This window comes from Narcine bancroftii, chromosome 3 (assembly GCF_036971445.1).
Source record: "Narcine bancroftii isolate sNarBan1 chromosome 3, sNarBan1.hap1, whole genome shotgun sequence".
NCBI classification, from domain to species: Eukaryota; Metazoa; Chordata; class Chondrichthyes; order Torpediniformes; family Narcinidae; genus Narcine; species Narcine bancroftii.
Window position 1 is genome coordinate 169,496,308 of NC_091471.1, and position 19,123 is coordinate 169,515,430.

The 19,123-nt window shown below is 42.7% G+C and overlaps 1 protein-coding gene across 1 annotated transcript in view; it reads left to right on the top strand.

Moving 5' to 3' along the window:
* The window catches only part of wrn (WRN RecQ like helicase), a 286,387-nt gene extending 274,594 nt beyond the window's left edge, over nt 1-11,793 (top strand). The window contains exon 55 of the mRNA XM_069925810.1: nt 9,926-11,793. Coding sequence (XP_069781911.1) covers nt 9,926-10,042 — 117 coding nt within the window. The 3' untranslated portion in view covers nt 10,043-11,793. The remainder of the gene's footprint in view (nt 1-9,925) is intronic.
* Nucleotides 11,794-19,123: the final 7,330 nt, after the last annotated feature.

Consider the following 19,123-nt stretch of genomic DNA (forward strand, 5'->3'; position numbering starts at 1 on the left):
CTGAGGCAGTTTTCCTTGGTCCCAACAAAGCTTGAAAAACTCATGCAGTTTGGCATGCAGAGTTTTGCCGCCAGCCTTCCAGACCTCTGGGGGGATTCCATCCATACCTGGTGCTTTGCCACTTTTCAGTTGTTCGATTGCCTTATATGTCTCATCCAGGGTGAGGACCTCATTCAGCTCTAGCCTTGGGGGCTGTTGAGGGAGCTGGAGCAGGGCGGAATCTTGGACTGAGCGGTTGGCACTGAAAAGAGATTGGAAGTGTTCTGACCATCGGTTGAGGATGGAGAACTTGTCGCTGAGGAGGACTTTGCCGTCTGAGCTGCGCAGCGGGCTTTGGACTTGGGGTGAGGGGCCGTACACAGCCTTTAGAGCCTCGTAGAAACCCCTGAAGTCGCCAATGTCCGCGCTGAGCTGGGTTTGTTTGGCGAGGCTAGTCCACCACTCGTTTTGGATTTCCCGGAGTTTGCGCTGAAGATGGCTGCATGCGCGACGGAAGGCTTGTTTCTTCTCTGGACAGGACGGCTTTGTAAGGTGAGCCTGGTGGGCAGCTCGCTTCTTTGCCAGCAGCTCCTGGATTTCCTGGCTGTTTTCGTCAAACCAGTCCTTGTTTTTCCTGGAGGAGAAGCCCAGTACCTCTTCAGTGGATTGCAGTATGGTAGTCTTCAACTGATCCCAGAGGGTTTCAGGGGACGGGTCCGTGAGGCGGGTTGCATCGTCGAGCTTTGCTTTGAGGTTTGCCTGGAAGTCTCCTCTCGCTTCGTCTGACTGCAGGTTTCCAACATTGAACCTCTTTCTGGGGGCTTTACTGTTCCTGGGCTTTGGCTTGAAGTGAAGGTTGAGCTTGCAGCGAACCAGCCGGTGGTCAGTGTGGCATTCCGCGCTAGGCATGACCCTGGTGTGGAGCACATCTCGTTTGTCACTTTCTCGCCCCAGCATGTAGTCCAGGAGGTGCCAGTGTTTGGATCGGGGATGCATCCAGGTGGTCTTAATGCTGTCCCTCTGCTGAAAAAGGGTGTTTGTAATGACAAGCCGCTGTTCTGCGCAGAGCTCCAACAGGAGGCGCCCATTGTCGTTGCACTTGCCGACGCCATGCTTGCCCAGGATTCCTGGCCAGGTTTCTGAGTCTTTGCCGACACGAGCGTTGAAGTCGCCCAGGATGACAACCTTGTCGGCTGTAGGGGTGCGTTGGATGAGGTTGCGCAGGTCGGTGTAGAACTTGTCCTTTTCTGCTGGTTCCACCTGGAGGGTTGGAGCATAGACACTGATGAGGGTGATGTGACGCTTGTTTTGAAGGGGCAGTCGCATGGACATGATTCGGTCCGAGAGGCCTGTCGGAAGGTTTTCGAGTTTGGAGGCAATGAAGCTCTTGACCATGAAGCCTACACCAGATAGGCGTCGTTCATCCGAAGGCTTGCCAGACCAGTAGAGTGTGTAGCCCGCGCCGCGTTCTTGGAGGCTGCCTACATCTGCCAGGCGGACTTCACTGAGAGCGGCTATGTCGATGTGAAGTCTGAGGAGTTCATGTGCGATGAGGGCAGACCGACGTTCAGGTCAGTGGCAGTCAGCCTTGTCTAGCATGGTTCTGATGTTCCAGCATGCTAGCTTGAATTTGTGAGCATCTTTTGAGGGGGAGGACGTGGAGGGGGAGGACGTGGAGGGGGAGGACGTGGAGGGGGAGGACGTGGAGGGGGAGGACGTGGAGGGGGAGGACGTGGAGGGGGAGGACGTGGAGGGGGAGGACGTGGAGGGGGAGGACGTGGAGGGGGAGGACGTGGAGGGGGAGGACGTGGAGGGGGAGGACGTGGAGGGGGAGGACGTGGAGGGGGAGGACGTGGAGGGGGAGGACGTGGAGGGGGAGGACGTGGAGGGGGAGGACGTGGAGGGGGAGGACGTGGAGGGGGAGGACGTGGAGGGGGAGGACGTGGAGGGGGAGGACGTGGAGGGGGAGGACGTGGAGGGGGAGGACGTGGAGGGGGAGGACGTGGAGGGGGAGGACGTGGAGGGGGAGGACGTGGAGGGGGAGGACGTGGAGGGGGAGGACGTGGAGGGGGAGGACGTGGAGGGGGAGGACGTGGAGGGGGAGGACGTGGAGGGGGAGGACGTGGAGGGGGAGGACGTGGAGGGGGAGGACGTGGAGGGGGAGGACGTGGAGGGGGAGGACGTGGAGGGGGAGGACGTGGAGGGGGAGGACGTGGAGGGGGAGGACGTGGAGGGGGAGGACGTGGAGGGGGAGGACGTGGAGGGGGAGGACGTGGAGGGGGAGGACGTGGAGGGGGAGGACGTGGAGGGGGAGGACGTGGAGGGGGAGGACGTGGAGGGGGAGGACGTGGAGGGGGAGGACGTGGAGGGGGAGGACGTGGAGGGGGAGGACGTGGAGGGGGAGGACGTGGAGGGGGAGGACGTGGAGGGGGAGGACGTGGAGGGGGAGGACGTGGAGGGGGAGGACGTGGAGGGGGAGGACGTGGAGGGGGAGGACGTGGAGGGGGAGGACGTGGAGGGGGAGGACGTGGAGGGGGAGGACGTGGAGGGGGAGGACGTGGAGGGGGAGGACGTGGAGGGGGAGGACGTGGAGGGGGAGGACGTGGAGGGGGAGGACGTGGAGGGGGAGGACGTGGAGGGGGAGGACGTGGAGGGGGAGGACGTGGAGGGGGAGGACGTGGAGGGGGAGGACGTGGAGGGGGAGGACGTGGAGGGGGAGGACGTGGAGGGGGAGGACGTGGAGGGGGAGGACGTGGAGGGGGAGGACGTGGAGGGGGAGGACGTGGAGGGGGAGGACGTGGAGGGGGAGGACGTGGAGGGGGAGGACGTGGAGGGGGAGGACGTGGAGGGGGAGGACGTGGAGGGGGAGGACGTGGAGGGGGAGGACGTGGAGGGGGAGGACGTGGAGGGGGAGGACGTGGAGGGGGAGGACGTGGAGGGGGAGGACGTGGAGGGGGAGGACGTGGAGGGGGAGGACGTGGAGGGGGAGGACGTGGAGGGGGAGGACGTGGAGGGGGAGGACGTGGAGGGGGAGGACGTGGAGGGGGAGGACGTGGAGGGGGAGGACGTGGAGGGGGAGGACGTGGAGGGGGAGGACGTGGAGGGGGAGGACGTGGAGGGGGAGGACGTGGAGGGGGAGGACGTGGACCTGTCCTCGGGCCTGCGCAAAGGAGCTTTTAGGTGGAGTGCAGTGTGCGCAGTACTGGCCCCACCCTTTACACCCATGGTTCGTGTGCCATGGCCGAGCAAGCTGGGACGTGGCAGCGAGGTCCTTGGGTCGTAGGTTTTATATCGGAGTGGCCTTCTCCTATGCAGGTTTCTTACCCGGGCTGGAGGGGCCGGGTAGATTACAATCCAGTGGTATAAACATACAAGGTTCCTGTGTCACCTGCCTGACCACCAATTATTTTCTCCTTTTGTTCATCTTTCCCACCCCTCTCTCATCTGCTTCTATCTACCCATCATACCTTCCCCATCAGTTTGCAGCCCCACCATCACACAACTATATACTGAAAATCTTAGTTCTTTCATCTCAGGCCTGATGCAGGATTTCAACCCAAGACACCAACAAACAACTTTTGCCTCCACAGATGCTGCTTAACAGTTGAGGTCTTCCAGTGTTGTTGTCTCTTTCCCGAGTTGATGAAGGGTCTTTGACTTGTAACTAATTCTGTTCTGGCAAACCAACAATTTTCACATTATTCCTTCTGCTTTGATTCTCCAAATAATCTATTTTTTCTTTCTAGCTCCTTCTCACGTTCTCCTAATTCTATGACTGATTTTTCCACCTTTAACACTTTTTCTGTGTTAGAAGTCACTTGTTGGTTACAGTCCAAAAAAGCAGTCTGAAATTTTTAAAATTCTTCATAAGATGCATCCACACGTGTCTTAACCATATTTAATTCTGAACTTATACCAGCGTTCATATGAACCATTTCATTCATTTGAGATGTCAACAAAGGTTTTATAACAGCTTGAATAATTGCATTCAATTGCATACACTGTAAGTCAGTAAAGCTCAGCTCTGCTCTCTCTGACATTAGGCAAAACAAGGTAACTGCAGCTCCTGCTGCAACTCAACAGAAGGCATTTTAAAAGTTTTACTGTGGGTCTGGACTCCCAGCGACGGCACCCCAACTTCTTCAGGGGGTCACCGCTGGTCTCCTCCCATATCTCGTTCTTCAGATTGAAATGCTACCTGATGCATTTCCAACAATGGAGTCGTCTTCCTGCGTGCTCCCTCCGTTGAAATTGAAAGGCTTTCCAAATTGGGATCCACTTCTTGGGAACACGCACCTTCTTCCGGAGAATGGGTAATTCCAGCGCCATCCTTCATTTGGTGAACAATAGATTTTTTTTTCAGCTCCCACAGGCGATCTTTGAGGTTTAGACAATGAAGAGATTGAGCCTGGGGTATATCAAGTCATCTAGGCCCCAAATTTTCAGCACTTCGAAAATGTAACTTATGAACTTGAGGTTTAGTCTTTTTACCATTAGTGGCCATAATAATTCCTTAATACTTTAAACTAAAATTTAAAAAGTTTAAACTTGAAAACAAAGGGTTAAAAAATGGGTATTTAAAAGTCTGGCCAGAGAGGTCGAGATTGCACGTCTAGACTCTACGCCATCTTGCCATCCCCCCCTTGGGTTCATTAAGTTAATAGTTTGATTCTGTTTTCATGTTTAAAGATAATTAAAAACAATTTTTGTTTAAGTAACTACTCGTCTTGGTGAATATCTATTGCTGCTGGGTTTTGGGGTCCTTTGGGCTCGTAACAGAACACCTGTTCAAACAAACAGCCATTTGCTTCATGACCTGCAGAGATAAGTCAGAAATCTGCCATGAGTTGTGTATTTTAGAAAAAGAGGCAGTGATGATCAAAGCAAGTCATGTGGGATTAGGGACATTTGAAAATCTGCATTGTAAGTATTCACTCAGATTCATCTGAAGTCAGAAATGCAATAACATTCTTTGAGTAAAGAACTGCTAATGTATTCTCCTTGTCAGGGAGGAATACAGGATCAAAGTGGTTTCAGAAAATATGGCCACTTAGACTGTCTTTCTTTGTTAAGAGAGAGCAGAGCTATGGGGTAGTGTCAGGCAGCGGAGACTACTAGGCACCTGAAAGTTACTAGCCACTTTGCCTTGCTGCTTTCAGGTGCAACGGGGGATTCTCCGAGTTGGAGAATATACCTACAGGAGGAGGGTAGGTAAGTGCTCCTCCTGGTCGGGTTCTCCACTTTCAGAGTGGTCACCCAACAGCCGCATTGGGGTAGAATAGTCGGCTTTACAGTCGCGTATTCTGGCCACCTGAAAGCAGCTAATGTCTTCTGTCTGCAGAAGACTTCATGAAAAAAATAGAGGCTAAACTACAGGTGCAAACCATTGGTTTGCCACAGAATCAGGATGGGCAGATTATAGTTTGACAAGTATTTAAAAGATCCTGCAGAATCCTGGAAAAAAAGATCTTGTGGACAGATGAGGTCAAGATGAACCTGTATCAAAGTGATGGCAAGAGCAAAGTTTGGAGGTGTAAAGGAACTGTCCAAGATGCAAAGCATACTGTTGCAAGCTCCTGTTTTAATTAGTGAGTTCACTTTGGGAGTTTGTGCTGCAGGCATTCACAGTTCACAACATATTACAGACAGCTTGGTACCATTGAGCCCAAACTATAAATAAAGGATGCTCTCAACTAATAACCCAGAACAATGGATGTTTAGAATAAACAGATGGAGAGAGAGAGAAGTCATGATTATGAGTCATGTTTTTGGGACATTGAAACAGAAACAGAATTCAGTATTGATCAGCAAGTGATCTAAAGACACTGAAGTGAAGTCTTTGGGCGAAAAGGACACTTTTGCTGTTTCTTCTTGGCAGGGAAAACTGATCCACTGTGACTATTGGAATGGTCATTTTGATTGACCCATATCTGCGTAAAAGAAGCAGGAGAATTGCTTTGTTGAATCATGAACATTCTGATGGTCTTTTGTCTGACCCTTGCCTGGGTTTTTGGAAGCATTGTGGAAGTTGCATGTTTTGTTTCCCCTACACAAGGAAGAGGGGAATTGTGACAATCATTTGTATGAAAGAACATTTCTCTGAAAGCAGTTCAACAAGGATCGTGAGCTTTGAGCAGTCTGATTACTCAGTGTCTCATCTACTTCATAATTACTTCAGAACATCAGTTTAAAAGTTCTGAGTTTCAACACTGGATTTTCAAGACTGAACTTTGGGTATTGACTTTCCAGAAATGTGCCTAAGCTGTAATGGTTTGGGTAATCCACACACACATATAGGTATATTTGCATACAGTTGGGGTTAAGTTTAGATTTAAGCAAGATGTTATATTATTAGTAATTATTAATAAAATATTATTTTTAAAAATAAAATTGTTTTGCTGATCTGATGTAACAATACCTCTTCATTTGTGAAACATGGTGATGGGAGTGTTATGGCCTAGGCATGTAAGGCTGCCACAGCAACTGATGCACTTATCTTCAATGATGATGTAACTGTTGATGGCAGTAGCAAAATGAATTCTGAAGTGTATAGAAACATCTGTTCAAGTTCAAGTAAATGCCTCCTAACTCATTGGATGGCACTTCATTCTACAGCAAGACGATGATTCCAAACATACTGCTGAAACAGCAAAGGAATTTTTCCAAAGCTAAAATCTGGAAAATTCTTAAATGGGCAAGTCAGTCACCTGATCTAATCCAATTGAGCATGCCTTCCATATGATGAAGAGAAAACTTAAGGGGACAGGCCCCTGAACAAGCAGGAGTTGAAGATGGCTGCAGTAGAGACCTGGCAGAGCATCACCAGAGAAGATAACTAGCATCTGGTGATGTTTATGAATCACAGACTTCAAGTAGTCATTGCATGCAAGGGATATGTAATAAAGTACTGAACCTGACCACTTTAATATACATACCATTGCTATGTCACAAATATTATGGTGCTCTGAAATGAGGGGACTATGTATAAAAAGAGCTGTAATTTCTACATGATCAAACCAAAATGTGTACAAATTATCTTAAATAAAAGCTGGAATGTGCACTTTAATCTCATCTGAATTGTTTGAATACAAATTTAAAACTGGAGCACTGGGTCAAATAAAGGAAATAAAGTGTCTGTTTCAAACATGGAGGGCCCTGTACTTGCAGTGTTCTCAAGAGTTTGCAGCAGGATTGATTTCTTTGTATCTTTGTTTATTTGGTTTATGAAATTATTTGGAACTCTTGCCAAATGTTAATTACTTAATGGGTTTTTTTTTTAAAAAAGGTGCAATGTTGTCCAAAATTAACATGAATGAGAATGTTGATGAGGAAATTCCCAACAGGTTTTGACACAGTGAATGCAGAGAGCATGTCTCCTCGTGTGAAAGAATATAAAAGGAGGGCCATTGGCTTATTTAGAAAAGTAGAAAACTTAACTTGAAATGCAGCCGCCTTGAATTGGGCTATTGCCAAGCAATAGCTGATGCAGAAAGGGTCATCTGTACTCTGTGATGCAGCTGTGATGTTTTGTTAAAGGACTGTCCACTGCACAACAAATGCAAATTTTGACAAAGACAAACCATCTTCATGAAACAAATCTCAAGGCCAGTTACAAAAATAAGAAAATTTCTGTCCAGATCTTTAATTTTCAGAAGCAAGTCATCCATATGAATAATATTAAATTATAAACTCAGCTTATTAACTTATATGTAGAATATACATCTAATGTACAACAAGACACCTAAAGCAAATGATTACATAAGTAATGTAAAAATATTTCAAGAGGAAAAGCATCATATTAATATATTATTTTAACTCATAACTGGGCATTTGGGCCATGGAGTTTATGGTGTCTCTCCAAACAATCTCATTAATCCCTTTTTCCCATTTATTTCCCAGCAAACTATTCTCTCCCAAATATCCCCATGAAGCTCTAATCATCCACCTAGAAGAAGGCTAGTTGTGTTATCCAATTAACCTGCCAATGTGCACGATGGATTTGGGAGATAATTGGAACAATCCACAGGGTAAAAGGAGAGTGTGTAATTTCTGCAGGGACAGTCAAGGAACTTGAAGTCAAACCTGATCTCTGAAGTTATGAGGCAGTACCATTACTACTATGGCACCCTTACCTTTTTAAAAGAGATTAACTGACATCTGTAAGCAATTGAGTATATTATTTTATATGTCAGTAATTGAGGGACCTTCATCTGATAAGATACTATGTTGGTTAATCAGGTACTCATATTCCCTTCTGTTTATCAGCATTACTGTTTATTGGTCACATTGACTTTGTGAAAATCAGATGCACAAAGGAAATTGAAAGTTCTGATTTAGGTTTTTCTCAGTGCATAATCCACAAAATTCTCAGATGCCCTGCATTAACTTGTTTTGAATCCAAAGGCCAGATATGACCTAATCAGAGAGGTCTTGGACAATATAATTTGGTAGATCAGAATAAGCTTGATCCATGAAATAGCTGGGGAAATCTTTGATCAATGTGAAAGCTGCACCCTAGTTCATGTTTAAGGTTATTGTCACGTGTTCTAAAATGCAATGATAGTTTGTTTTGCAAGCAGTCAAATTGTCAAACTTTCCACAAATTACTGAATGTACCTAGCATTGCTATGGATCATTTGGCAAATTTTTTAGTAGGATTCATTCCTCTCATTTTTGTTTATTGGTTGGCCAGGCCTTTTGGAAATATTGAATCAATAATTGATACCTTGCTTGCAGGTCTAATCATTGACCATAAATTTGTGCCCATTGTAACAAGATGAATTGGATAGAGCACGTAGAGTGCTTAGGAAGAAACTTGTATTGTTCAATTGCTGCGCTCAGTTTTGATCAGATGATTTTGTTATCAAGATGTGGAGACTTTGAGAGTAGCCGACCTGAAAGCTCATCATTTTCAGGGGTCTGGGTGTGAATGTGGTGAAAAGAAGAAAATTTAATCCTTCAAAGTCTGTACTTGGGAAGAAGGGTTATAATTTCTCTTTTTGCCATCCTGCCATACTAATTTTTTTTCCTGGGGAATAATCAGGCAAAATTCTTCGACAATGAGATGGAAGCTGAACTCACTGTCATCTCCTCTCAACACAGCCATCCTCTTCCCACCTTCCCTTCTCATTTTGACCACAAGGCCAGGCTTTATTCCAGAGACCTGACAGCCATGGCTTGTCCCTGACAGTTAGACCTCCAACATCACAAACATTTCTACGACTGATTCCACCTGCATTGAATTCGCCCATCGTTATTGAATGAAGATCTACTGGGACCAATGCCTCAAGAGGGCTCACAAAATCAGTGAACCGGTGCGGACTCCAAAGGCCAACATGGCCTGTTTCCGCTCCGTAAATGGTTATATGGTTATATGATTATATGTATAGCAGGTCAGTTTGAGTATGCTTTCTTGATAGCATAATCAGGGACTGGAGATGTGTCTCAGTCAGTTTGAGAAGTGTGTATTAAAACTGGAAGTGCATGATCAATGAATGCAAACTATAATTCAGCCTTAAGTGCCATGAATTCAATAACAATATTGTGGCAGTTTTGTTCAGTGTTGTTGACAATTCATGATTGCTTTTGTCTTTTGTACATGATGTGTACTAGAACATTATATTCAAAAATGGTTGATGGCCTACTGTTACATGCAAGTAGAATCATAGACCCATACTTCTAGAAAAAAGGCCTTTTGGCCCAGCTCGACCATGTTGTTCATCTGACCTAGTGTTATTTTCCTGTGATTGGGAATCCATATGCATTATTAAAACAGAATTCATTGGAAGTGTATAGTGTGTTTAATAAGATTTTAAATGTGAATGGAGTGTACAAAATAATTGAAGGTGCAGCAGATTTTGGCAGGGATTTTCAGACAACCTCTGCGGGAGATCCAAACTGGCCCACTGACATTTGATAAAACATGAATAATTTTATTGTCTTCCAGAGCTGCAGTCAGTCAACAAAAAGAAAAATCCCAGAGTGGTTTGAGTCTTCAAAACCACAGGCACACTCTTGTATTGCTAAAAAGAAAGCAAAAAAGGGAAAAGGAATCTTCAATTGACTACAGATAAACCTCTTAAAAACTACACTGCATTTGATGACAACATTAAAAATAAGCCATTTGTGCCTCGCACAACATTTCAATTGTATCGCACATACTTGATTTCTGCCAGGGAGAGCCTGGTGAGAAGCCTTCTGTAAGGCAGAATGAAGGCAGCAGAAGATGGCAAGATGATAATTTTGTTGTCATGAAGCCTAATCTTGAATGTACTCAAATTCACTGTTAAATTTTAATGATATTCTTATGCAGTGTGAAAATGTTGACACAGCACCTGTCTTCTTTCTGATGTTAGATCTATTGCTGAGTTTTTCTGTGCTTGTATTTAAAAAATGGCGTTAATGTGGGATCATTGCTGCATTAACATGAGCAACAGATGGGCATTTTGATAAAGTATTGTTTCTCATTTGCTTTGAAACTACCAAGCCCAAATTATAATATATTCTGCAACAAATGTTTGCAGAGCAAACCTAGTAAGACTTGCACAGGTATAAAGTATACAATAATAAAGATATTGTTAATTCTAAATAAATTAAATAATAGTAAGTACTTACTAGTGTCAAAAGATGCATGATTTTGATGCAAATATTTTTTTAATATCTTTTTACTAAACTTACAGTTGATTTCAAGATAATCTATAACAGAAGGAATCACAATTTTCTGTCTTGTAATGTGTTGACCTTTGATTTCTAATTTCTAAAATTGTTGTTGATCAACAAAGATTTGGAGTACCAGTGCACTCTGCCACAATGTGTTAAAATGTGCAGGTTGATGCAATTAATGTCTAGTTAAGAATTTCCAAGTCTGCCACTCAATCAAATGTTGAGGAATACCAAGAAGTTTCAACAGGTGAAAAGAAAAAAATGGTCCAGATTGTTCTGTTATAACTTCAGGCATGTAAGAATGCTCAATATTTGTGCCAATATATTTGGATGTTTCTCAAGAGGTGGAGTGCTGGAAAACTTTGGAAACAGTTGTCAGTCTTGTATAGTAAAATCCCCATTATCTGGAATTCAATCAACCAGAAACTCAAAAAACGGAGTAAATAAATAAATAAATAAATTCAAATTACTAAGATGAGGTGGATGGATCCCATGGGGAGCACTGAGACTTTGTTGGACTCGTGCAGGCTTGCCCCTGAACTAACAATGCCCCTTAATGTGCACACATTCTTTTCACTCTTGACATTTGCGTTGAGGTGAGTTAGGTTGTCAGCATGAAGAAGGTATACCAAGGGCCTGACTGGGAGACTCGCTTGGAGGAAATTCAGGTTGCATGAGGGCATGACTGGGACACCTGGATGAAGAGCCAGCCAATGCCACTGGGATGACTCTCCCAAAATGTCTCCCTATCCCTGCCTAGTGTTAGGTATATTAGTTAGGTTTTATCTTTAAACTTGTGGAAGTAGGTAAACTTGGGGGAGTCGCCAATAGCTCAGTGGTTAGAGTACTGGTCTTATAAACCAGGGGTCGTGCATTCATTTCTTGTTGAGACCACATCTCTGTGAGGGGCACTCGACAAAGTGGCAACTCTCTGCCTTCCTTAAGGTAGACCAAGTTAAAGAATTTCATGTATGTTACATTCTAAATGTTGTATTATGTGACAATAATGGAACCTTTACCTTTAATTATGAAGGTGGCCGGTTAGCTTAGCAGTTAAGCACCACACTATTACAGCGCTAGTGTTTGGGATTCGAATTTAAATTTTATAAGTCATGTGAATTACCTGATTAAAGTGAACATTACCTAATTAAAGACGACAATGCTGATTTTTTTTTCAAAATTACTTACACTTTACGCTGCCTTTTGTCTTTTAAAAAGGTGTATTCTTAATGCAGGTGTATTAGGCATTGAAAGAGTGAGTCTCAGTCAACCAGGAAATTGAATTTCTGACATCCGCAATCCCCATTGTTGCCAGATAATGGGGATTTTACAGTATATGAATTTAAAACTAGATTAAGTGAATTAATTTCTTAATTCATTAAGGCAGGACTTTTCAAAACATATTGAAGAAATGAACTGCGAAGGGATCTGTTCTGCATTTTTATCTTTCTTAAAAATCTTAATTCAAAATGAATACCAATTAAAAAAAAACTACAGATTTTCCAGCTGAGACTAACACAAGATGTCATGGTGAGTATAATTCAGTTAAATTGATCCATTTGCAAACAAGTTTGAAGGCATAGGTTTAAAGTGAAGGAGGAAAGATTTAAGAGGGACCTCAAGGGCAACTTTTTGACACAAAGAAGGTGTGTGTATGGAACTGACTACTAGAGTATATGGATACAATTATGACAGTTGGGCAGGTAATGGATAGCAAAGATTTAGAGGGATGAGCTGAGATGGGCAACATGATTGGCATGGATTATGAATTGGGTTGAGTACTTATTTCCATGCTGTACAGCTCTGACTCATATCATCATGAGCAGTAAGTTTGAATGGATTATGGTGCTGCAAGGTTTGATTATTTGTTGTAGGATTCCAATCAATTTTGTAAGTTCCAGCTTTAAATCTCTTCTTCTCAATTTTGGCATTAACAGCGTCAATGTTAGAGAAGGCTTATTTAAATATGTAGGCTCTGATTAAATGGAGCCTGTAACAGGAGATGGAGAACCCCAGACTTAAATTGGCTGAGAGGAAGGGCCACAACGACAGAAAATACTTGTAAATGATTGGCTAAAATTACTGCACAAGGCAAAAAGAGACAGTGGGACAATAACAGCAGCAGCACATCCAAATCAGTTTCTGAGCTGTTAGCCAACTTAACGAATTGAGCATTGACATCTAGAATGTTTGCCAGAGGCTTCAGAGGAGATTCACAAGAATGATTCTGGAAATGAAAGGGTGATCATATGAAGAGTATTTGACAGCTCTTGGCCTGTACTCAGTGGAATTTAGGAAAATGAGGGGAGATCTCACTGAAATATTTTGAATGTTGAAACGCATGGACTGAGTAGATATAAGATGATTGTTTCTCATAGTGGGAGAGACTAGGACAAGAGGACACAACTTCAGGATTGAAGGGCATCTGCTTAGATCAGAAATGCAGAGAAATTTCTTTAGCAAGAGGGTGGTAAATCAATGGAATATCATTTGGTAAATTTAAGGCAGAGATGGATAGATTCTTGATTAGCCAGGGCATCAATGGATATGGGGAGAAGGTCAGGCAATGGGGCTAAGTGAGGAAAATAGATCATTATTAAATGGTGGGGCAGACTCAATGGGTTGAATAGCCTATTTCTGCTCCCATGTTTTGTGGTCTAATGACCTCCCACCAACTAGTGTGAATTTAGGAGTTTGGGTTACACTGCAAATGCATATTTTACATTTTGTTGGGAGGTGAATGTAGTTGCAAATTGTGAAGTTGCAGGACTTGCTTACAACGTAACCAAAACAGCTTGTTTGGTTCTCGGACTTTTTCTTGTTGTTTCTTCACACGTTTATTTAATTCATCACAGTGCTGGAGGAGTTAGGAAAAAAATATGGAGGACTGGGGCAGAGGTAAATAAGCCACCACAAGTTTCATCTGTTCTTTATCTGCTCATGTTCTCACTTTCCTTTCAACCACTCATCAACCTACCAAATGGACTCCTTTCCTAACTGTCTCTCCACCTTTCCCACCTTAATTTTCTACCATCTCTTGACCCTTGATCCCTCACTTCGTCACCTCTCCATGGTCGCCATCTCTCCTTCCCACTCTAATTTGGACAAAGGTCCTGAACTAAAATATTAATTGACCATTTCTCTCCATGGACACTGCTTAACCTACTGAGTCCCTCCAGTTTTTCTTTTGTTCATTTAAGATTCCAGTTTTTGCAGTTCTTGTTTCTTTATATAATTAATACCCATGAATGTGTTTCCCCATTCAACTGAATCATGAGTAAACCTAATTTACCTGTCTTTAGTACATATATCTTGATGCACTTGTCTATATTTATCCATGTATTGAAACTCCAGTAATTACAGAATTCAAAAGCTCCAATGTTTCCAGTAAAGTAAAGGGACAGATCTTGTACTATCTTAACTTCACTCATTGTTTACACCCTAGATCACACTGTTTCTTCCAGGATGTAATCTTCCACTTCTCAAAACATATCCTGATGTAAGTAGCCAGCAGCAGTGGCAACTGTGTGAACTACCTGATGGCCAAAGCCACAATTTAAATATTACAGAAATGGGCAAAATAATCTTTAAATCAAATGTGTGCACAAGCACATAAAACATTAAACATAAAATTAAATTTGTGGCTTTCTTCCAGGCACCTGATTCTCCTGTTTATTTCAGAAGTTATGCCAGTCTTGCTTGGTGAGAGCCAGAAAACTTTGTGACCTTGTGGATTTTGTGAGGAAATTTGACCATTTGTAGGAATTGCCTGGGATATTGAAGGATATGTCCCACTGATTTAATCCTAATTATGATTTTTCTCTCCCTGTTCTGGATTTCTACAATGAATGATGAGTTTATGGTCATGCACGTACGTACAATGTACACATGCACTAAAATTCCTAAATACTTCAGGCAAAGATGCATATAAGGTTCACCAATTACAATAATAGACATTAAATTACTCCAGTAAAGAAAGAGATGATGACAAGGAAGGATATATATTCACAGTCACTGTGCAAGAAAAATATGGCATTTTAATAGTACAGAACATGTTTTTAAAGTCCTGGAGATTATGGTCAGTGTAGTCATTGCAAGTGTAATGTAGATAAATATTGGGAGAGTTTGGTAAAATTAGTGTAGGTTACATACATATACACATTTTAAAACTTATTATTTGAAATAGTGAAGAATTCATATTCAGTGAACTTTACAGGAACTATGGAGAATGCTATGCACATTCCACAAGTAGGTGCTAATTGAAATGATGTCATCAAATGAATTGACTGGAGAACGGTCATCTATGCTGAACATTTTTGCAAGGCTTCTGACCTTTCTGCAAAGTGCACAGAAAGGTCACTCCTGAGAAATTTGTTTACCTAAGACAACGGATGGGAGCAAAAGACTCCTTTTGTTTGCTGGAGAAGGTGGGGGTTTTGCAAGTGAGAGTCACATGGGCTTTCTGGCAGTTGGAAAGAGAGAGAGAGAAGATGAAAAAAGTTCTCTGGGCCAGTGTGTGTGTGACACTGAAAGAGAACTGAACATGTGAAGCAAGCAGGAAGCTTGTTGGAATTGAAACAGAAAACTCCAGAGTGGCGGATGGCTGGAAGTGCTAAATGTCTGATGTTTCTTGGAATAAGAGGAACAGAAAGGAACTCTGGTAGCCTGAAGAAAGGGGTTACCATCTGGAAAACCCTGATGGGGCAAGTTTCATCAACAAGACATTGAGGTGACTAATGGTGGTACTTCAGTTGTGGAAATCCTGGAACAACAAATCTCTCTCTGCAAACCCTACAAGAACCTTCCTGAGTGGTAAACATTTACCTTTTGAGCACCAAAGCCTGGTGAACTTTATACATGTTAAATTCTGTGCACAGTATAAGAATTGCCTGCAGCCAGTGAACTTGGAAGAAGAGAAGTGAGATTGAACTGTGAACAAGGAACTTTTCTTAAATTTATGCACACATTACATGCACGTGCACTTAGAATTAGAAGGGGGTTAAGGTTAGTTAAGTTAATAGTGATAAATTCAAGTTTGAATCTGTTTTCATGTTTAAAGATAATTAAAAACAATTTTTGTTTAAGTAGCTACTTGTCTTGGTGAATGTCAATTGCTGCTGGGTTTTGGGGTCCTTTGGGCTCGTAACACAAATGATAGGCATTGGATTAAAAAAAATTCTCAAAGGTAGCAATGAGAAGAGGTTGTGGCAAGAGATCTTTATGATGTTGGCTGCTTTCTTAAGACAGCATCTCACTTCGATGTCTTTGATGGAGGGGAGGTCAGAGCCTGTGACTATTTACTACTACCTACTGCATTCCTGGGCACTTGAATCTCAGCCATGATGCAGCCAGCCAGTGTAGGTTCCACAGATTACCTGTGGAACTTTATTAGTTTAATAGCATATTTGACAACATCAAACGACTTAAAGTAGAGAATTTTTTCACAATTGCCTTCATGTGTTGGCTCTAGGAAAGGTACTGCAATGAAGATGGGAATCCTAGGAATGAGAATGAACTAACCTTTTCCACTGCCATTCCATCAATGAAAATAGGTGCCAGAGGGAGAAGCTTTACTTCCTCACTGAATTCAATTTGAAACATCCAGTTCAATTGCCACCATCCTTACCAAATGAAAGGAATTTACATCATAAAATAAGACTGGAAAAATATTTAGCGAATCTGTGCTTAACCTCATCCAAGAAATTGTATCCTGGCTGTGCTGTAGAATTTAAGCAATATTCATGTGGATTTAAAACTTTGCACTAAACCAAGATTGTAATCGACTGAAACATTTTACATTCTTGCTATGATTCATATCTAGTTAAGCCAATGTAAGTGCAAATATCTATAAGACGGTGGACCACAGATTCAGCTCTTCCCTGAAAAATATGAGAGATGATGAAAAACTTGTTGATAGATTTAAAAGACGGCCAAAGAGAGAGAGAGGGTGGGGGGGTGGGGCAGGGAGAGGTGTCAATCTGAATTATATCATGAACCAAAATGAGAGTTAGAGCCATAAAATATTAAAGAACAAAAACAGGCCCCTTCAGCCCTTCTAGTCTGTGCCAAACCATTTTTATTTGCCTAGTCCCACTGACATGCACTCCATACTTCTCCTATCCATGTACATGTCCAAAATCTTCTTAAATGTTAAAATTGACCCCACATTCCCACGACTTTGTGAAGTTCCCCCTAAACTTTTCTCCTTTCACTCTTAACTCATGCCCTCTGGTTTTTATCTCACATATCCTCAGTGGAAAAAGCCTACCTACATTTACTCTGTCTATATCCCTCATAATTTTAAATACCTTTATCAAATCTCCCCTCATTATTCAACACTCCTAAGCTGTTTAACCTTTAACTATCACTCTGCTTCTAAAGTCTGGGCAACATCCTAGTAAATATTCTCTGCACTCTTTTTTTAATTTTAATTTTATTTTACAGACTCGTGCATTTGAAACAACACAGGAGAACGTTCGTCCCCTTGATCCCTCACCCCCTTCCCACCCCAACACAGGAGAACATACGTCCCCTTCATCCCTCACCCCCTTTCCACCCCAAAATGATAAATCAGCAAATGCATACTAATTACAAAAGAGAATAAAACACAACAGAATAACAATAGTTACAAATGGATCACAGAAATAATCCAAGGGTAACATAAACCAAGAAGATACCCGAGCAACCTAAAGTACACAGGAAAAAAAAACAAGAAGAGAGAATACTGGGTCTCAGTCATTTTTTTTTTCCATTCTGACATTCTGGGACAGTACTGAACTTACCATCCACCGATCCTTTTTAAAGAAAGGAAGTTGGGGAAGGGGGTCTTTATACCTGTATTCCAATATACTGCAAGTACAGTTGCCACATTTCAACATGTGTGCCATATCTCCCCCTCAGATTGTAGGTGATTTTCTACAGGGAAACACAGCTCTGTGTCTCCATGCTCCAACGTGTGGGGCTCAGCTGTGAATCAGACTTCCAGGTAAACACTATACATTTCCTGGCCACAACCAAGGTGACCTTTACAAATTGAATTTGATATTTGGAGAATCTCAAACTTGTCCATGATATTCCCCTGTGATTTTTCCCAAAATATCCCCTAGATCTAACCAAAAGGGTCTCACCTTAGTGCATAGCCAGGTTGAATGTCCAAAGGTTCCTGTCTCTACACCACATCTAAAGCACAATTTTGAGGTTCCTGATTTTACCTTGTGTAATTTTTGTGGTGCAAGATACAGCTGGTGTAGGAAATTGTACTGCACCAGCCTATGTCTGGCATTAATGCCTGCTGTCATGCTGTCCTGGGATAAGTCAGACCAGTACCGCTCATGAATTGTTCCCAAGTCTGACTCCCATTTTTGACTTGATTTATGGACCGTCATTTTGGAACAGGAGATGCATAGCAGAGTTGAATTTACATATGATACTCTTTTGAAAAAGATAGCATAAAAAGGTCTTATTTGATAAATCAAATTTGTTTTTAAAAATAGGTCGAATGACATAAGCTGATCCTTGTAACAGTCCTCAATACACCTGATTGATCTTTTTCTGGCACCAGGTGACCAGGATCTTGTTACCCATGATCATAGCAATTAATTTATTCTGGGTTAGGGGTGTTTCAGGGGACAACCCCACCTTTAGTCCAATGATCTGGTTTATTTTTTTTTCCATATTTGAATTATGTGTTTTAGTATGGGATTGTCCATTTTCCCCAATACCAATTTAGTATCCCACTAGCATATAATCTCTCCTGCCATCTTCTCTCCTCTGGGTAGGCCAATTTATGGCCAGGAGGGTATACCATCTCTCTCAAAGAATGAGGTGATAAACCTTGACTGGGCTGCCCAATAGTATTTTTTGAAGTCTGGGAGCCTCATTTCCCCTCAGACTATAGTCCCAAGTTAATTTCTCCATCGAGTTTCTGGCCATCTTTCCCCTCCAAAGAAATTGACTAACACGTCTTTTGAGTGTTTTTTTTTAAAAAAACACTCCAGGGCAATAACATGGGCAACGATTGAAAGAGGTATTGCAGCCTTGGCATCATGTTCCTTTCAATACAGTTAACCCTGCCTGTCAACATTATGGACAGGTTTGTCCACCTCCTCAATCTTTCCAAGCAGAAAGATAATTCAGTTTATATAAATTTTCTAAGATATTATCAACCCTTATCCCCAGATATTTAATCCCCTTTTGTGGCCACTTGAACTTACTTTCCTGCTAATATCCTTTATAGTCCCCTTTTGTTAGTGGCATTATTGCACCCTTATAATTGATTTTGTATCCTAAGATTTTCCCATAATCTTCCAGTGTGGTTTGCAACTTGGCCAATGACCTTGGCCAATTCCGTCAAGTATATCAACACATCATCAGCAGATAAATTCATTTTGTTTTCTTCCTGGCCCACTCTAAGTCCCTTAATTCTTGTGTCCCGGCTAATGGCACTGGTGACGGTGTTGGTGGCTATACACAGGAGGGACTG